The sequence below is a fragment of the Periplaneta americana genome, chromosome 14 (genome assembly GCF_040183065.1).
Source record: "Periplaneta americana isolate PAMFEO1 chromosome 14, P.americana_PAMFEO1_priV1, whole genome shotgun sequence".
Taxonomy (NCBI): Eukaryota; Metazoa; Arthropoda; class Insecta; order Blattodea; family Blattidae; genus Periplaneta; species Periplaneta americana.
The window spans coordinates 26,755,142-26,771,409 of NC_091130.1; the positions used below are offsets into that span (position 1 = coordinate 26,755,142).

Consider the following 16,268-nt stretch of genomic DNA (forward strand, 5'->3'; position numbering starts at 1 on the left):
TATCTAAGCAATACACGTATGATCCACTTTACCACATGTGATCCTCTTTACCCCAGTTTACGGTATTATTTTAAAGATCTAGTAAATAATGCTCACTGCTTTATTATCATTGCAAACTGGAAATTATTTAGAATCTTTACTTGAAGACTTTTCAATAAGTAGGGTTAGAAAATCTGCAACATGCTTAATTGCTCCATAGAAAATTGAGAACTGACTGTCAAATATGCGTAATCAGCAAACCACATTCCAGTGACAAGCGAGTGGGGGTTGACAATTAAATCATTGAATGCTAAATCTGTGAAGATGATGTTTCTTAATCAGTTCACAAAAGTACAAAAACGTTAAGAAAACAATCAAACACGTGTAAGGCACTGAGCACAGGAAATATTGCTTCCGTATCGAAGAATGATTTCCTGGGTTATAGTCCAGAAGTAATGCACTTACACCTATGAGTGGAGAGAAGGGACAACGAGGGAGGATGTAACGAGGAGACACTCCCCACGCGTCAATGCAACAAGTAGATATGGACAAAGCACGATAAAGCAGCAGCAGCAGCAGTAGTAGAGTTCTGTCGAGAGGAAGGACATTTCCTTACATTGCTACTAGGGAATGCCCTTCCGTTGGCCGGGTGCTGATAGGAGGAGCCCAGTGTGAGTTGTCTTACCATGCCGGAGCCGAGCTGTTGCAGGAGGCCAGACCCCTGCGAGCTCGACAAGCAGGCGGAGGGCCGACGAGAGCGAATGCTGCTCATGCTGGAGCTGAGCAGGAAGGGCACGCTGCTGCTTGTGTTCGGCATGCTGCCACCCTGCCACGCACACAAAGCACACTGTAAGTCTGCTGGCCTGGCCGACATCTTGATCATCCTGCCTCCCCGCTATTTATCATTTTAATATTATTACTATTAATAGCCCAGCTGAAATCCAGTCAGCAGAATGGAGAGTATGATCACAGTCTACTATATACAGTCGCGAAGCTCAATACATAGTAAATATGCAAACATTAGATAGTTGCTCACCACTAGGATCGCTAATATCGCTTCATTACAGGCAATGCAAAATAGTGCCGTCACAGTCTATTGTTTCTAGTACCCTCAAAACTCAAGCTTCGTGACTGTATATAGTAGACTGTGGTATGATCTTGTGAGAGTTATATTTTCATCCGAAATATAGAATTAATCACAATTGGCCTTATTTTATAGATAGGCTACAATTATAATGTTAAAAACTTCTGTAAACTGGGGTTACTTTGAACACAGAGGAAACTTTGACCATTTCTTCAGAAAATCATATTTATACTTGTTTTTTTGAAAGATGGGACATGACAGTTAAGCGGCCGAACTTGGAACTACAGTGCTATGTTGCCAATATGGACTACCACGCTGCCAGCTGATGGAAGGTATCAATTGACGTTAAGATGGCTGACGTTAAAACATTAATTGACAATTGACGCAAAGGTAAGAAAACAATACAAAAATCGACAGCGAATCAAAGACGAAACGTACCAAAGCTAACACTGTGTGCACAATAAAATGTCGCCAAGAGAGCTATTAAGCACTCAACACGTGGGAACTGTAAGTTTGGCAACTCAACCGTTGTTACCATAGCAACAGGCCTACCATGCTACGTGACATTCAGTTGTTTTTCAGATCGCAGCTCTCCTGTCATGTCCCATCTTTAAAAAAAACAAGTATAGGTTTCTACATGCTGCATTTGTTATAGATGGAGGTAAATTATCATAAAATCATTCTCATACCAAATTTACCTCCATCTATAACGAGTGCAGCATGTAGAAACCTAAATGTGATTTTCTGAAAGAATGGTCACAGTTTCCTCTGTGTTCAAAGTAATCCCAGTTTACGGTTATCAATTTAATATTAGGCCTAACATTTGTTAATACATGTTAAATATTAAATAATGTATACCGGTATACGTTTCCGCCTTTACGGCATCATCAGATATAATTTGCTTCTACATAGTGGAATTTTTGTTTTCTCTTAGAGTAAACCATCAATTGGTGTTATAATAATAAGTGATAATGATTCACGAGTTTTGTGTAGAGTATTTTATTTGTTGGAAAAATTTTTAGGTTATAAATAGGTCTACATTGTATAACTAAGGCTGTGTCTCAAAGCTCAAGTCCATACTACACACTAGTGACTAGCAACTAGGTGACTTGTAAACTATACACTAGGGGGCTTTGGAAATGTATGTTTGAAACATGGCCTTCTTCATAGATTATTTTTCTAAAAACCATGACATTTCGGTGCAGCACTGAATTAAGAAGGCAGTGTCCTAATGCAGTTCCATTATGAGTTATGTGGAAAAGATAAGGGCTTAATATATTACAGTAATGTTTAAAACATTCTACAGAAAGTACTAACAATATCAGTGTTCAAAGTTAACGTGTTATTCTACATTATATTTACATTATTTCACTTCCAAAGCATTTTCAGATTTCATAACCCCATTTGCTGATGAGGTATCCATGTTTGTTTAGTGAACAAGTTATCAATCAAGCAAGCATTTTCGTTGACTAGCTACTACGGACTTGATTGCTATGGACTATGAAGCTTTGGATCATGACTTCTGACGTCACATCCGGCTATTTAGTCAACAATCTAGTTCACTTCAGCTGAAAATGTAGCTTTGAGACACGGCCTAATTATGTTCTATTTAAGGCCGTGTCTCAAAGCTACATTTTTATCTGAAGTGAACTAGACTGTTGACTAAATAGCCGATGTGACATCAGAAGTTACGATCCAAAGCTACGTAGTGAATAGCAGTCAAGTCCGTAGTAGCTAGTAGACGAAAATGCTTGCTTGATTGTTGACTTGTATAGACTACTAAACAAAAATAGGAGTGGATCAGGACAGCACGTTTGCACATCTCCTTTTTATGTTAGGTTAGGTTCTTTTCAAACTGAAATGACGAGTGAAGCGTAGGGCAGTTAAAATTACTCTAACCTAACCTAACCTTTTTATGTTAAGTTAGGTTAGGATAGGTTAGGTTAGGTTAGAGTAATTTTAACTGTACGTTTCACTCGTCATTTCAGTTTGAAAAGAACCTAACCTAACATAAAAAGGAGATGTGCAAACGTGCTGTCCTGAGCCACTCCTACAAAAATGGATACCTCATTAACAATTGGTGGTTATGAAAGCTGATGATGCTTTGGAAATAAAATGTGAGACCAATGTAGAATAACACGTTAACTTGGAACATGGACATTGTTGGTATCTGCGTTACATTTTTTTTAATATTGTAATATTTCAGGCTCTTACCTTTTTCACATTTATTTTGATTGCTGATTAATTTTTTTAAAAAGAAAGTAAATCCACTGACTGGAAAAAGCTTGGCAAGCAGCTGGCTATTTGAATGATTCTGTGTATGGCCATTATGCCATTTTTTATGGAGCAACTAAAGAGGCAAAATGACCAAAAAGGCACATATTTTCCTCATTTACGCTATTTTATGCAATTTCAAGTAACCACAATATTTATAGTTATTTATATTTCATTATTAAACTGAAATAAACAAAAATATTAGACGTATATTTACAATTATTTAATTAATCAGATTTACTGTAATTAAAATGAATAACTATAAATTACCGAGATATTCAATAGTGACATTGTGTAAAGCTATAGGCCTACTGTAACCTAAAAAAGCAATATACTGTTAAAATAAAATATAATGATTACAGAGTAAGAAAGGAATTATATAATAGTGAGAGAAACCATGGTAAGAAGTTAACTTAAAAATAATCACAAATTTTTAAGGTAACACTGTAACAAATAAACAAGATTCTTTCAGGTTAAAACAATGCAAAGTAATGTTCTCCACATTAAACATCTTCAGCTGTACCTTTAGAATTACAACAAAACATAATTGGTCAAAGTAAAATTCACATAAGTAAATAAATGACATAATAACAATAAAGGTTAATTAATATTGCTTACAGAGAAATTATATAAAAATTCGTAATATGTCACTATTCGTTTAATCTACCAATACTTTTGATGTTGAAATGTTTTTATGTATCATAAGCACAGAATATTACCACACAAATTTAAAAGATTCTTATTGTATTTAGTTGACTTTCATTAAAATTTTATTCAAGTAACTGTTCATACTAGAAGAATTTAAATTATAATAATTCGCAACTGATTACTCAGATAAAAAAGTTTGTTTATTCTCTTTAGAGGAAAACATATTTAAGATTCCATCACCAATTAAATTTTTTTCATCTATAATTTTAAATGTTTTATTGCAGTTAGTAGGTTGTATAATGTAACTGCAATATGATTTAATTAGAGTTGCCAACTGTAGAAATAGAACTACAGTATATTGTGAGTTTAATTGCTAAGTAACTAATAGGCCTACATTTTTATGTGACATTAATAAATATTAAAAATAACTAAAGTACGTGCTATAGAAAAGAGCCACAAGAGCTTTGAAAATAATCTTCGCTTTTTTTTATAATATTCTGTTTTTTATGTAATAATATTATCCCCTGAAGTGACAGAACACCGAAAATAAAAATGAGAAATTTCAAGAAGGAGAAAATACATATAAAATTATTTGAATTTCAAAATAAAAATAATATGACTCATTATTATGTTAATCAAAATTAATTACGTATCCTCCATAATTTACTAAATTTTGCACATGAATTGTAGTAGGCTTAAGTTTTCGTTAGTTATAGTCTTATGCAATAAAAATGTTCCTTAAAAACTAGTTACCGGCACTGGTATTTCTTTAATAATATATCTGTGTACCGGTACCATTAGACAAATGGGTAGAACTCGCTTTCCATGCTGGAAACTAGAGCTCAGATTTCGAGTACATTTCATTAGAGGCAGTGGTGACTTCCTAATGTGTTCGAGCACATTGATGGTTTTGTTCAAAACTTATTTTGTTATTTTACAATTCATATTGAAAACATCAGGTAAGTTGTGTAATTAATTACCTATACAATTTATTTGTCCGTTTCTAAACTTACCTATTTCTTGCAAATGATAATGCAACTACATTAATGAATGTTAATTAACATTTTCGCCTGTTTGGGATTATCAATTTAACAATTATGGTGAGCAATAGGCCTATATCAGTTGTACATAAATATAACAACAGTACAGTACATCAGTTATTCATAGATTTCAAAAAGGCCTATGACTCGGTTAAGAGAGAAGTTTCACATAATATCCTTATTGGATTTGGTATTCTCAAGAAACTAGTTCGATTAATTAAAATGTGTCTTAGTGAAACTTACAGCAGAGTCTGTATAGGCCAGTTTCTATCTGATGCTTTTCAAATTCACTGTGAACTAAAACAAGGAGATGCACTATCACCTTTACTTTTTAACTTCGCTCTAGAATATGCCATTAGGAAAGTTCAGGATAACAGACAGGGTTTGGGATTGAACGGGTTACATCAGCTTCTTGTCTATGAGGATGACATGAATATGTTAGGAGAAAATCCAGAAATGATTAGGGAAAACACGAAAATTTTACTTGAAGCAAGTAAAGCTACAGGTTTGGAAGCAAACCCCGAAAAGACAAAGTATAAGATTATGTCTCGTGACCAGAATATTGTACGAACTGAAACTATAAAAATTGGAGATTTATCCTTCGAAGAGATGGAAAAATTCAAATATCTTGGAGCAACAGTAACAAATATAAATGACACTCGGAGGAAATTAAACGCAGAATAAATATGGGAAATGCCAGTTATTATTCGGTTGAGAAGCTTTAGTCATCTAGTCTGCTGTCAAAAAATCTGAAAGTTAGAATTTATAAAACAGGTATAGGCCTATTACCGGTTCTTTTAAATTGGTTATTTAACGACGCTGTATCAACTACGAGTTATTTAGCGTCAATGGGATTGGTGATAGCAAGATGCAAGATGAGGCAGAGGATTCGCCATAGATTACCTGACATTTACCTTACGGTTGGGGAATCGAACCCGAGCCCGAACGCAACTCCAGATCGGCAGACAAGCACCTTAGCCGACAGAGCTACGCCGGTGGCTTTACCGGTTGTTCTGTATGGTTGTGAAACTTGGACTCTCACTTTGAGAGAGAACCAGAGATTAAGAGTGTTTTAGAATAAGGTTCTTAGGAAAATATTTGGAGCTAAGAGGGATGAAGTTACAGGAGAATGGAAAAAGTTACACAACACAGAACTGGACGCATTGTATTCTTCATCTGATATAATTAGGAACATTACATCGATACGTTTGAGATGGGCAGGGCATGTAGCACGTATGGGCGAATCCAGAAATGCATATAGAGTGTTAATTGCGGGCGGCAATGAACCTTCGGGTTCCTTAAAAGCCATAAGTAAATAAGTTGCATTATCATTTGCAAGAAATAGGTAAGTTTAGAAACGGACAAATAAATTGTATATAACTTATAAATATTTTGTTATGATTCACGTAATAGAGAGGAAAATAATTAATTTTTCCACTCTTTGATTGGTTTAAGGAGTCTAGGTCTAGTTGCGCTACTTTCCCTTCTAGCATAGGAAGAGGGAATAAATTTGATTCATATAAAATAAAATATGCTGCCTTATACGCTTATTTCTGGGTCCTCATACATATTATCGAGAAAACAATGACATCAACATTATATAACTCACAGAGTTGATATAATGTCATTAAATCGTGTAGTATATTTCCATACACAGTTGGCAACTCGTGACTACTGAGTTGAGGTGAAGCACTTTAAAGATCCTGTTGAGAAGAGTGGTTATTACAGGGTTCATGCAGAAACTACTCTACGGTGCACGACAATTAGCTACTCTAATTCTACACTACAGAGTACAACATCAATTAATACACAGATTCTGAAATACAGAAACTAGCTTAATACTACAAAGCAATCGTCATTCCATAATACAAAAATCAAGTTTTTATTACCAATACTTTGTTAACATCTCAGCATGTTTACCATTATGCACTATTATCTACTGCATATTTAATAGATCAGTTTAGAGTCAATTTAGAATGTCCCTTCTTATGCATAATGAAACAATCATTATACGAGATAAGGATAAGGTCGTTTGTAAATACTGTAGGCAGCATGATAAATTTATACCAACAGCTCCACAAACATTATGAAGTTTCATTTAATGACATGAAGAGAACCGTAAACTGGGGTTAGTTTGAACACAGAGGAAACTTTGAACATTTTTTTTTTCAGAAAATCATATTTAGGTTTCTACATGCTGCATTTGTTATAGATAGAGGTAAATTATCATAAAAATCATTCTCATACCAAATTTACCTCCATCAAACAAGTGTAGCATCTGGAAACCTAAATATGATTTCCTGAAAAAATGTTCAAAGTTTCCTCTGTGTTCAAAGTAACCCCAGTTTACGGAAAAAAATGTTTTTGTACTTAATTATTCTTAGCAACAATTGTCAAAAAAGAAGAATATTGTAATTCTCTATTTTTTTTATTTGCTTTACCATATTTCGGCATTTATTTATTTTTCTTTCTTACTATGCACATTTTTAACATATTTATCGTGAAGGTTTTAGAATTGGAGGAAGATGAAGACGCGTTTGCTTCAGTTACTTGATTGAACTGTAATAAATTATGTCTTCATTGTTCTATATACACTTTTAACACTTATACAGAGTGTTTCAGAAATACTTTGACAAATCTTGGGGCATGTTCCTCACACCAAAGCAAGAAAAAAAGTTCATATAAACATACGTCCGAAAATCCTTAGTTTTTTATTTATTATAGAAAGAACATAATGAAACATCTGTTTTAAATATTGTCAGCTTGGTAGTAAGTGTTGCAAATTTAATTAATTCAGAAACTCGTAACAATGAAAGTTTATGTTCAACACGTTTCGAGGTACAATCCAACAACTTAACTTAAGTTTGTAACCGATAATAATATTAATTTTGTTAGATAATCGAATGATGTTATCGATACAAGTCTGCTTGGCATTCTTTATACACCGATATACATAATTATGTATTATACAGGGCTTTCATTTCAAAATTTCCCAGTCTAAATAACTAATTATTTAAATTGAATTCAATTTAAACAAAAAAACACGTCAATTTATATATTGAGGGGGAAGTCTGAAACCAGGCTTAATTGCATTTTAGATTTCACCCCCCCCCCCCAGTCAACCCCACTTTGAAATTTCAAATGGCGCCCATATATTTTTATACGTAAATATGAAAGAGCATTCACTTGTTTATACACCTCATTCATTTGTTTTCGCATCTTCCGTTTTCTATCGTTGCCTGACAACCTGGATTTTTGTTATTATCAGTTGATTGTAGAATGAAAACACAGCTTTTTTTGTGTAATTTCCTAAATTTAATCAGTAAAGATGATTTTTGTTCTCTCTTGAAGGATATGCACCATTTTAAAATAATTTAATACACAAACACAATTATTACATGAAATGCTCAATAAGTTTTTGTAGCTTTATTCTCTTCAGCTCTAATCAAATCTCTAATCTACAATAACGACAATCCACGTTGCCAGATGACGATAGAAAACAAAAGATGGGAAAACAAATGAATGAAGTATATAAACAATTGAACGCTCTAGGTCCACAAATACTCATACACTTCTTTATTCATCTCTAGTTATCTTTCGCCGATTGTCCGTGGCAGTCCAATTGCATCTCTCGTACCTTTTCCCTTCCTGAAGCCAAACAGCTCTTCTTCTAATTGTTCTTCCACCTTAGAATATAAACGTCGATTCAGTATTCGCAAGGGAATCTTCGCCGAATGCGATATTAGACTGATAGTTCTGAACTTACATTTTTTGGCGTTATTTTTCTTCAGTATTGGAATCAACACTGTCTCCGCAAATCTTCAGGTCATTCTCCTTTCTCATATATTTCGTTGCATATGATAGAATTTGCTTCTTGTCTTCACCCATGCATTTCACCAATTGAGTGGGGATTCCTTTCTCATTCTTCATTTTCTGAGTTAGTTCAACTTCTTCGCTTAAAATAAAAAATCCTTTTTTGTCTTTTGATACAGCTTCGTCTTCTATAGCTATGTCCAGTAGCGGCTGGTGGTCAAAACAATGAGTGTGCTACAATCTCTATATCTGCCTACTGTATACACTTATATGTATTTATCTTAATTTGAGACTCGGCTAGTGACGAAATATGGAGTCCATACGACGTTCCTTCCTACTGCAGAACTTGTCATTTACCCTGGTGTTAAACCCCTCCATCTTGGACATCATACTCTTTTCTATTGACAGTATTGCAAGAGCAGTGAGACGATCCTGGGACATAGTGTTCCTTAAAACATTTTTATGCGTTTCAAGCAAGAAAAACATCTTTCTGGCTCAGCAGTGGCCATTGGTGTTGTAACCAAAATATTTAACAACTTCGTTACTTCACGGAATGGATCCTGTAAATTGTTGGAGACTATGTATTGTAACAATTGAACAGACATCTATATTTTGGAAGTCGGGTTTTCCGTATAGATCTCCAAGTTGTGTCTTTAACACTCTTTTGTTCAGTATAATAGCTGTTGACAGCAACTTCAAGTTCGCGTTCACGAAAATTATACGAAAAATTCTAAAAAATGTTGCTGTTTAATAATTTTGTTGCGTCTAGGTAGCTTAAAGACTGGAAACGGTGAGTAGTTTCCTGAATTATACAGTCACACACTTCCTTGGCTTCTATTTTCTGGGATTCCATTTTCCGTCGCTTGCTGGCTGATTCAGGAGGAACCTCATAGCCCTAAAGGTAGATGGCAGCAGCAGTCTGATATTTGAATATTGTAAATAGTTCCGAGTTCTTCCACAAACAACCATTCTTTCGTTACGCTTTACTTTTGCAATCTCCAAGCTGTGTTGTGCTGAAGCTGACTACAGCACTTTCCGGCGTAAAAATAGCCAATCAGAGCAGTGATTTCACCTTCTGACATGCGCATAACTGTCTACATTCTCATACGAAGTTCAGAGTAGCACAACGAACCCCCTGAAGCACCAAAAAGCGAAGACTAAATACTCCATAATGCGTCATGAATATAACCACGGGAAATTGTTAAATGACAGATCAGATACTATGGTATTACAAATACATTATTTGAGCAAAAATTATCACTGTGCTGTAGCACATAGGCACGTGCCGCCCCTGGCTATGTCATCTGGACGATTCCTTGTCTCATATAACTCTTCTATATATTTCGTCCATCTGTTTAACATTCCTTGTTTGTTTGTTATTTCGTACATCAGTAATTAATTCCTGGGCCTTTATTTAAACATCAACATATCCAGTCCGTTATACTTATATGAAAGACTATGCACCGGTACAGTAGCAAAGATATCTGAAATGCCAATACACATTCGTCAGCAATATTACATAAGGAAGAAAATATACTCACACTAAATAATTCCCAGTATTGGCTGGGAACTATTAAGCCATTCCTTTCACTAATCTTCAGTGTCAGACACAAATAACGCATGTCGTCTATTATCGAAAAAAAGCAATCAATTTCAGATCTTTCTCTTGGCTTCTATTTGGTACAGGGTAGTTTAGCACTGGCTATATCAGAAGGAAATTATCTTCTTGTACCCATTATTTTTCCTAGGTTAGGTTAAGATTAGTTTAGGTTAGATTACGTAAGGCTAGGTTATGCTAAGTTATGTTATTTTAGGATTGAAGTCAATGCTTAACGACTTACCAACTAATTCTAGTGTTCGATTGTGCAACACTAGATGACGTGATTTTTTTTTTTTATAATTCCTGACAGCTGGCTCTCTCACGTCACTTTTTCTCTGCATTGCTGGTAGGCCTATGTAGTGGGCTATGTATAAATGGTTATTAATGGAGAAAAATTCGCTCTGGCGCCGGGGATCGAACCTGGGACCTCCAGTTCTATGCACTGGGTGCTCTAACCACTGAGCTACGCCAAGGCTCAATCCACAGCACCAGATCGAATCTTTCTCCTTTGGTACTTTCCCTAGTGGCCTTACTCCATGTTCGACATATATATTTACACACACTATATATTATTAAATCATCAGTCATCACATAAAGGAACGCACTCATTTGAGTGACTTGGTGGTCGGGACTCCACAGTATATTATGCACTGATGGGCGAATAATCTACGTAAAGATTACTTTTTTGGTCCTACAGAATTATCTGTTATGGTTACCATAGGTTAATAATGAAGAAAAAATTAGCTCCGAAGCCAAGGACCGAACTCGGGACCCCCAGTTCTATGCACTGGGTGCTCTAACTATTGAGGCTCAATTCACAGCACCGGATCGAATCTTTCTCCTTTGATACTTTTCCTAGTTGCCTTCATGTTCGATATAATATACATTGACTCCATACTGTTTTCGCTGTAAGAAAAATCCTAATGTAAACATAAGCACGTTGCTGTCATACCCGTGACTGGCTCCCAGTCGAAACACTCACATGACGCAGGAAAATACAGTTCGTATTTGGAAACCACAATCTTGTATTATTTGAAAATTAAAAATTGAATTCTAGTTGTTAAATACGATGAAACATATAACTTCACTCATATGTAAAACGCTATGTAAAAGAAAAGCTACTTTTATATTTTGTTATGTACTATGAACGCGGATGAATACCAACAGTAATACCGAGGTAGTCTGTTCTTGTAACAAGCTGGCGTCACTTGAGCTCGTAGTTGTTCACGTAAGCACGTGGTACTGAAGTATGGCTTCTGCATCCTCAACTGTCCTTTGTGAAGACATAAGACTTAAAAATAATTAAATTACAGTAATTATAAAATAAATGTTTCCTAAGCAAACGAATGCATAGTAGTGAGGTTAAGGTAAGCGTTCACTACATCGTATCGCACTCCTCGTACGAATCGCACGCAACGGATATTTTAAGTGCAGTGCGTTCACTGTAACGGCTTCACCTCATCGCCTCATCGTATTCCCCTATCAGCTGTTTAAAACATGACGTCGTACGATATTGACATTGTTAGGTCTATTAATTAGCCTACGTCTGTTAGCGAATAAGAATTTGTAATTGCTTCATGCGTCTTAATTGAAGAGGAAGAAACGAAAGAAATATTGGTTACATAATATATTTGCAAGAAACGACTTGATTACTGTAATGGGAACGCCTCAAATTATATAATTCTTCGCAATTTTCTACACGCGAAATAAGTTTTCCGTCTGCCATTTTGGCGCGACACTGAACATGGCACAACATAATAGTAACAGTTGACCAATTAAAATTGATTTATTAAAGAAGGCCATGATCGCACGCATAGGAAAAGTTGCCCATCCGAGAAACGTGGACGGATTTGCCGAGAGGCGATGCGTCCGATACGATGTAGTGAACGCGGTTACATAACAATTACAGCAAAGACAGTTTTTTTTTTCCGATCCGTGCGGTTCTTCCGATGAGTGCGATACAATGTAGTGAACGCTTACCTTTAGGCCTACTTGACGAGTAACTGGAATGTTTAGCATGAAACAGAATGTACAACAGTGGGCGGGAACACGTACTGAGAATCTATGGCGCCAAACAGCGGCCAATGAAGCCTCACTTCCGTCACGTGCTACTGTTCACATTAGGATTTTTCTTACAGGGAAAAGATTATATTAATAACCAATGGTAACCATAACAGATGATTCTGCAGGATCAAAAAATTAACCTTTACGTTGTACGTATAAATGGCTACGTGCAAGAAGGACTCAGCGAGCTCCTGATCAATACTACGATTGTTCCTATTTAAGTCTAGCCACAGAGGTTTTAAATTCTACAGCTACTGCTGAGAGTTTGATCTCTAAACTTTTACCTAACCTCAATAACTATCTACAACATCCAACAACACAGTTATGTGTCAACACCATTCGGTACTCACGATCATGCTCCGTGCAAGCTGGATAGAAGAGAACAGATAGCGACAATCAGTTCACAAAGCCACAAACACACGCATACGATACACGTCACAAGTGTTCACTTTTCTCGACATACTCGACAACGGACGAATGCACACGAAGACAAATACGTCTCGGTGGCCACCAGTCCCGGCATCAATCCTCTATATGTAAATGGACAACATACTACTACAGTTACAAAGACACAATTCTCAAGGGTCTGTCGAAGATTGCCTCTCCTCCTCTAGTGTGCGAAGCCTCAGCTTGAAGAAGACACAAAAGGATAAAGACGCTGGACACGAACAAGTCGCCAGACGAGGACACAACAATTTCCCTATATGCAAAAAAGAAGCATGCAACGTGAAGCATAGTTATAATATTTTACACGGCCAAAATTTTGCTTTAGGGATTACGGAAAATGAATGGAGGTCATTTATTGAACTAATACTTAAGAAAATTAAATCCATAATTATTTTACGAAACAATAACTGAAACGTTTATCCAAAATAAAAGCGACTAACTTCCTAAATTTTATAAATCTAATGTCTATTCTGGACTTCTAATGAATACCGTCACTGATTTCTATGGCCAGAAAACATACCGTTAGTGAAAAATGACATACTGTGTACTGTCACTGAAAAAAAATTGATCCTTAAAAATTTGTTTATCCATGACCATAACGAAAAACATGCCTTTACTAAATACTTTTGCGTGTTGTAAAGTAGGCTTTTATTCAACATTACTTTATTCCACCAGTGAGATTAATGGCAGGTTTTTCCAAGTATTGTTAGAAAATTTAACGACTGTTAAGCTCTAAACAGTTTGTTAATTTTAAATGTAGGATTTCGGGCAGTTAACTCGTTTAACAGTTAGTTAAATATGGCCGATGTCTCCACAGCTGTTCGAACAGAAGTTGCGAAATTAATATTTTGTGTCTCTCTGTACGGAATGTTTAGCATATGACTGGTAATATAACATTTAAAAAATACATAGGACTGTTTAAATACATCAGTGTTATTTTATTTCTATCGTATTTCGTATCCATAATAGCAATGAGGAAATATAACCTTACTTTGTAATTATCATTCAGCACGTCACCTACAACTTTCTTTTGTCAACTGTTTGTTTATGGAGCGTGGCCTACTATAACAGGTTGTCATTTTATGCAAGTTTCATGAATCACTCTATGATAAAGAATTTAAATATTAATTTTAGCCAATCAAAAATTGTCTTACATGTGTAGAATCATTACCAACTGCTGTTGAGTAGTTAAAATAGTGCTAACAGACGTTATAGTTAAGTGTTGGTTGTCTTAAACAAAACTATGTTGAACAAATGGAAAATACATTAACAAAGCGTTAAAAATAAACAGACTGTTAATTTAACATTCGTTAAGCAAAATTAAACATTATTGGACAAACTGGCCACTAGACTTTACCTCACAGTTTGAACTTTATCTCACAGTTCCACCATGCTCTACATCCGCCTACATTATCGACCCGATAGTCAGGTTCGAGGCACAACAGCCCGCTGAAGTCCACGCAGAAAAATGCAGAATTTATGAGCCCATAGTTCCATTCTATTTGAAGAAATATCACCTCAACTCCATTGGAGTAGTTGGGCTAATGGTTGGCGCTAGGGGCGCAATACCTCGCCTCTTTGTCAGTTTCTGCAAGAAGTTCCAGCTGAACAACGACTTCATTCGTGATGTTTCCCTTACTGCTATCAGAGGATCACTTGCCATTTTAAAATACCACCTGTACTTTGTTTCCTAAGAAGGAAGAACTTTTGTTTGAACGTCTAATCTATTTGTTTACTATGTTTAGGCCTGTTATATGTATGCTATTATCTGTACTTAATTTCCCTTTTCTGTTCGTTCTCCACATTTCTCTTTTGTGGTCTGTTTTTGTTTTCAATCTGTGTGTTTGTTATGCTTTGTCCAATGAGGCAGTCCCGCTATTGGGAAAGCTGACATACTGTCTTTCTCTCTTTCAGTATTATCCTAGTACCCGGGCACACATGTATATGGGTACTTTTCCATTGAACTATTACTCAAGAAGTTAATATATTAAGTAGTTACTAGATGTCACTACCTCTACTACTTTATTACCATTTCTTAAATATACATACACTCAATCTCCTTCTCTTTTCTCTATTGAAATTTAGAAATCTTCTCACTATTCGTGAGCTGCCACAAGGAACAAAGAGTACTTAACCATATAAATGTTTACAAGTTCAGCGAACCATTAATTTTGTTTTGAAAATGAAACTCCTACAAGTACATAGCTGTAAATACATTTTGTGATTTGTCAGTCTACACGTAAGTCTTCGAGCGAGCAAGGAAGCCAGCCTTCGAGACCGGGGTTCGACGTGTCGTGCACCGTAGCCAGAAGACCGGGGTTCGACGTGCAGTGAACTTGAGTGAGTGAGCTAGAAGAACTAGCTAAGGCGAACGAACTGAGAACTGACAGTTTTGTTCTGCACATAGTGCTTTGTGAACATTAGTTGAAATTATGAGTACATTGTTGTTCTTCTCAATAATACACGTGTATGTCATTGTCGTCGTGTGGAGTGCAATAACGACTATTGTGTTGCTGTGTTGAGTGAAATATCCATTATTGTAGGGTGAATTATTAAGAATAAAAGTCACATTATTGTCTGGTAGTGGGTAAAAGTAGAAATAAAAGTTAACAATATTTTCAATATAGATTGAAAATGGTTACAAAATTATATCAAACGGTTATATAGGTACGGACTTTTCCATGTATTAGAATTCATCTCATATAGATTTATTTTTCTATAAATACATTTCCTCGAGTTTGTATAAAGTTACTGTGAAAACAATTTTTTTGTTGAAACTAAATGAAATGTCTAGTGAATTCATAAATAATTCCGATTAGTTCAATAAGTGATCTTCATTTATTTTCCACATACTATGACGTCATCATTTTATTGGTGGCATTTATTAGAGATCTTGGTACTTGACTGCCAATAATGAGTGATCACAGTTGGACCTTATTATGGTGTACCTCAAAGAAAGAGCAGAGATTTCTTGTAAGTAGGTTAAGTACACATGAACTACCTAATACTGGGTTCATATAACCAAATGCTATATAAAAGGATCACTATATGGGGAACACTATAATGAGGTTCCACTGTATAACATCTGAAAATAATAATAAGAAGAAATTTGACTTCAGTAACATTAAAAAAAAAAGACACTAAATTTATTCATTTTTTAAAGTATCTGTTCTTTTCAAGAGGTGACTTACAATCTAAAGAAAATGCCACATAAATAAATTTCAGGATTTTAATGGTATTGTCATGTACAGATATAGTGAGGACCAGGAATAGCCACAATGTTCTTTCATCATGTTCGTGCCGAACATGATATTTTATC

At 35.4% G+C, this 16,268-nt stretch overlaps 1 protein-coding gene across 1 annotated transcript in view; it reads right to left on the reverse strand.

Moving 5' to 3' along the window:
* Nucleotides 1–210: 210 nt before the first annotated feature.
* bma (SCY1-like protein bma) overlaps nucleotides 211–16,268 on the reverse strand; it is a 1,113,807-nt gene continuing 1,097,749 nt past the window's right edge. Inside the window, exons 15-16 of the mRNA XM_069846551.1 lie at nucleotides 12,853–12,870; nucleotides 211–805 (exon numbers count right to left, since the gene is read on the reverse strand). Of these exons, the coding sequence (XP_069702652.1) occupies nucleotides 506–805; nucleotides 12,853–12,870 (318 nt within the window). The 3' untranslated portion in view covers nucleotides 211–505. The remainder of the gene's footprint in view (nucleotides 806–12,852; nucleotides 12,871–16,268) is intronic.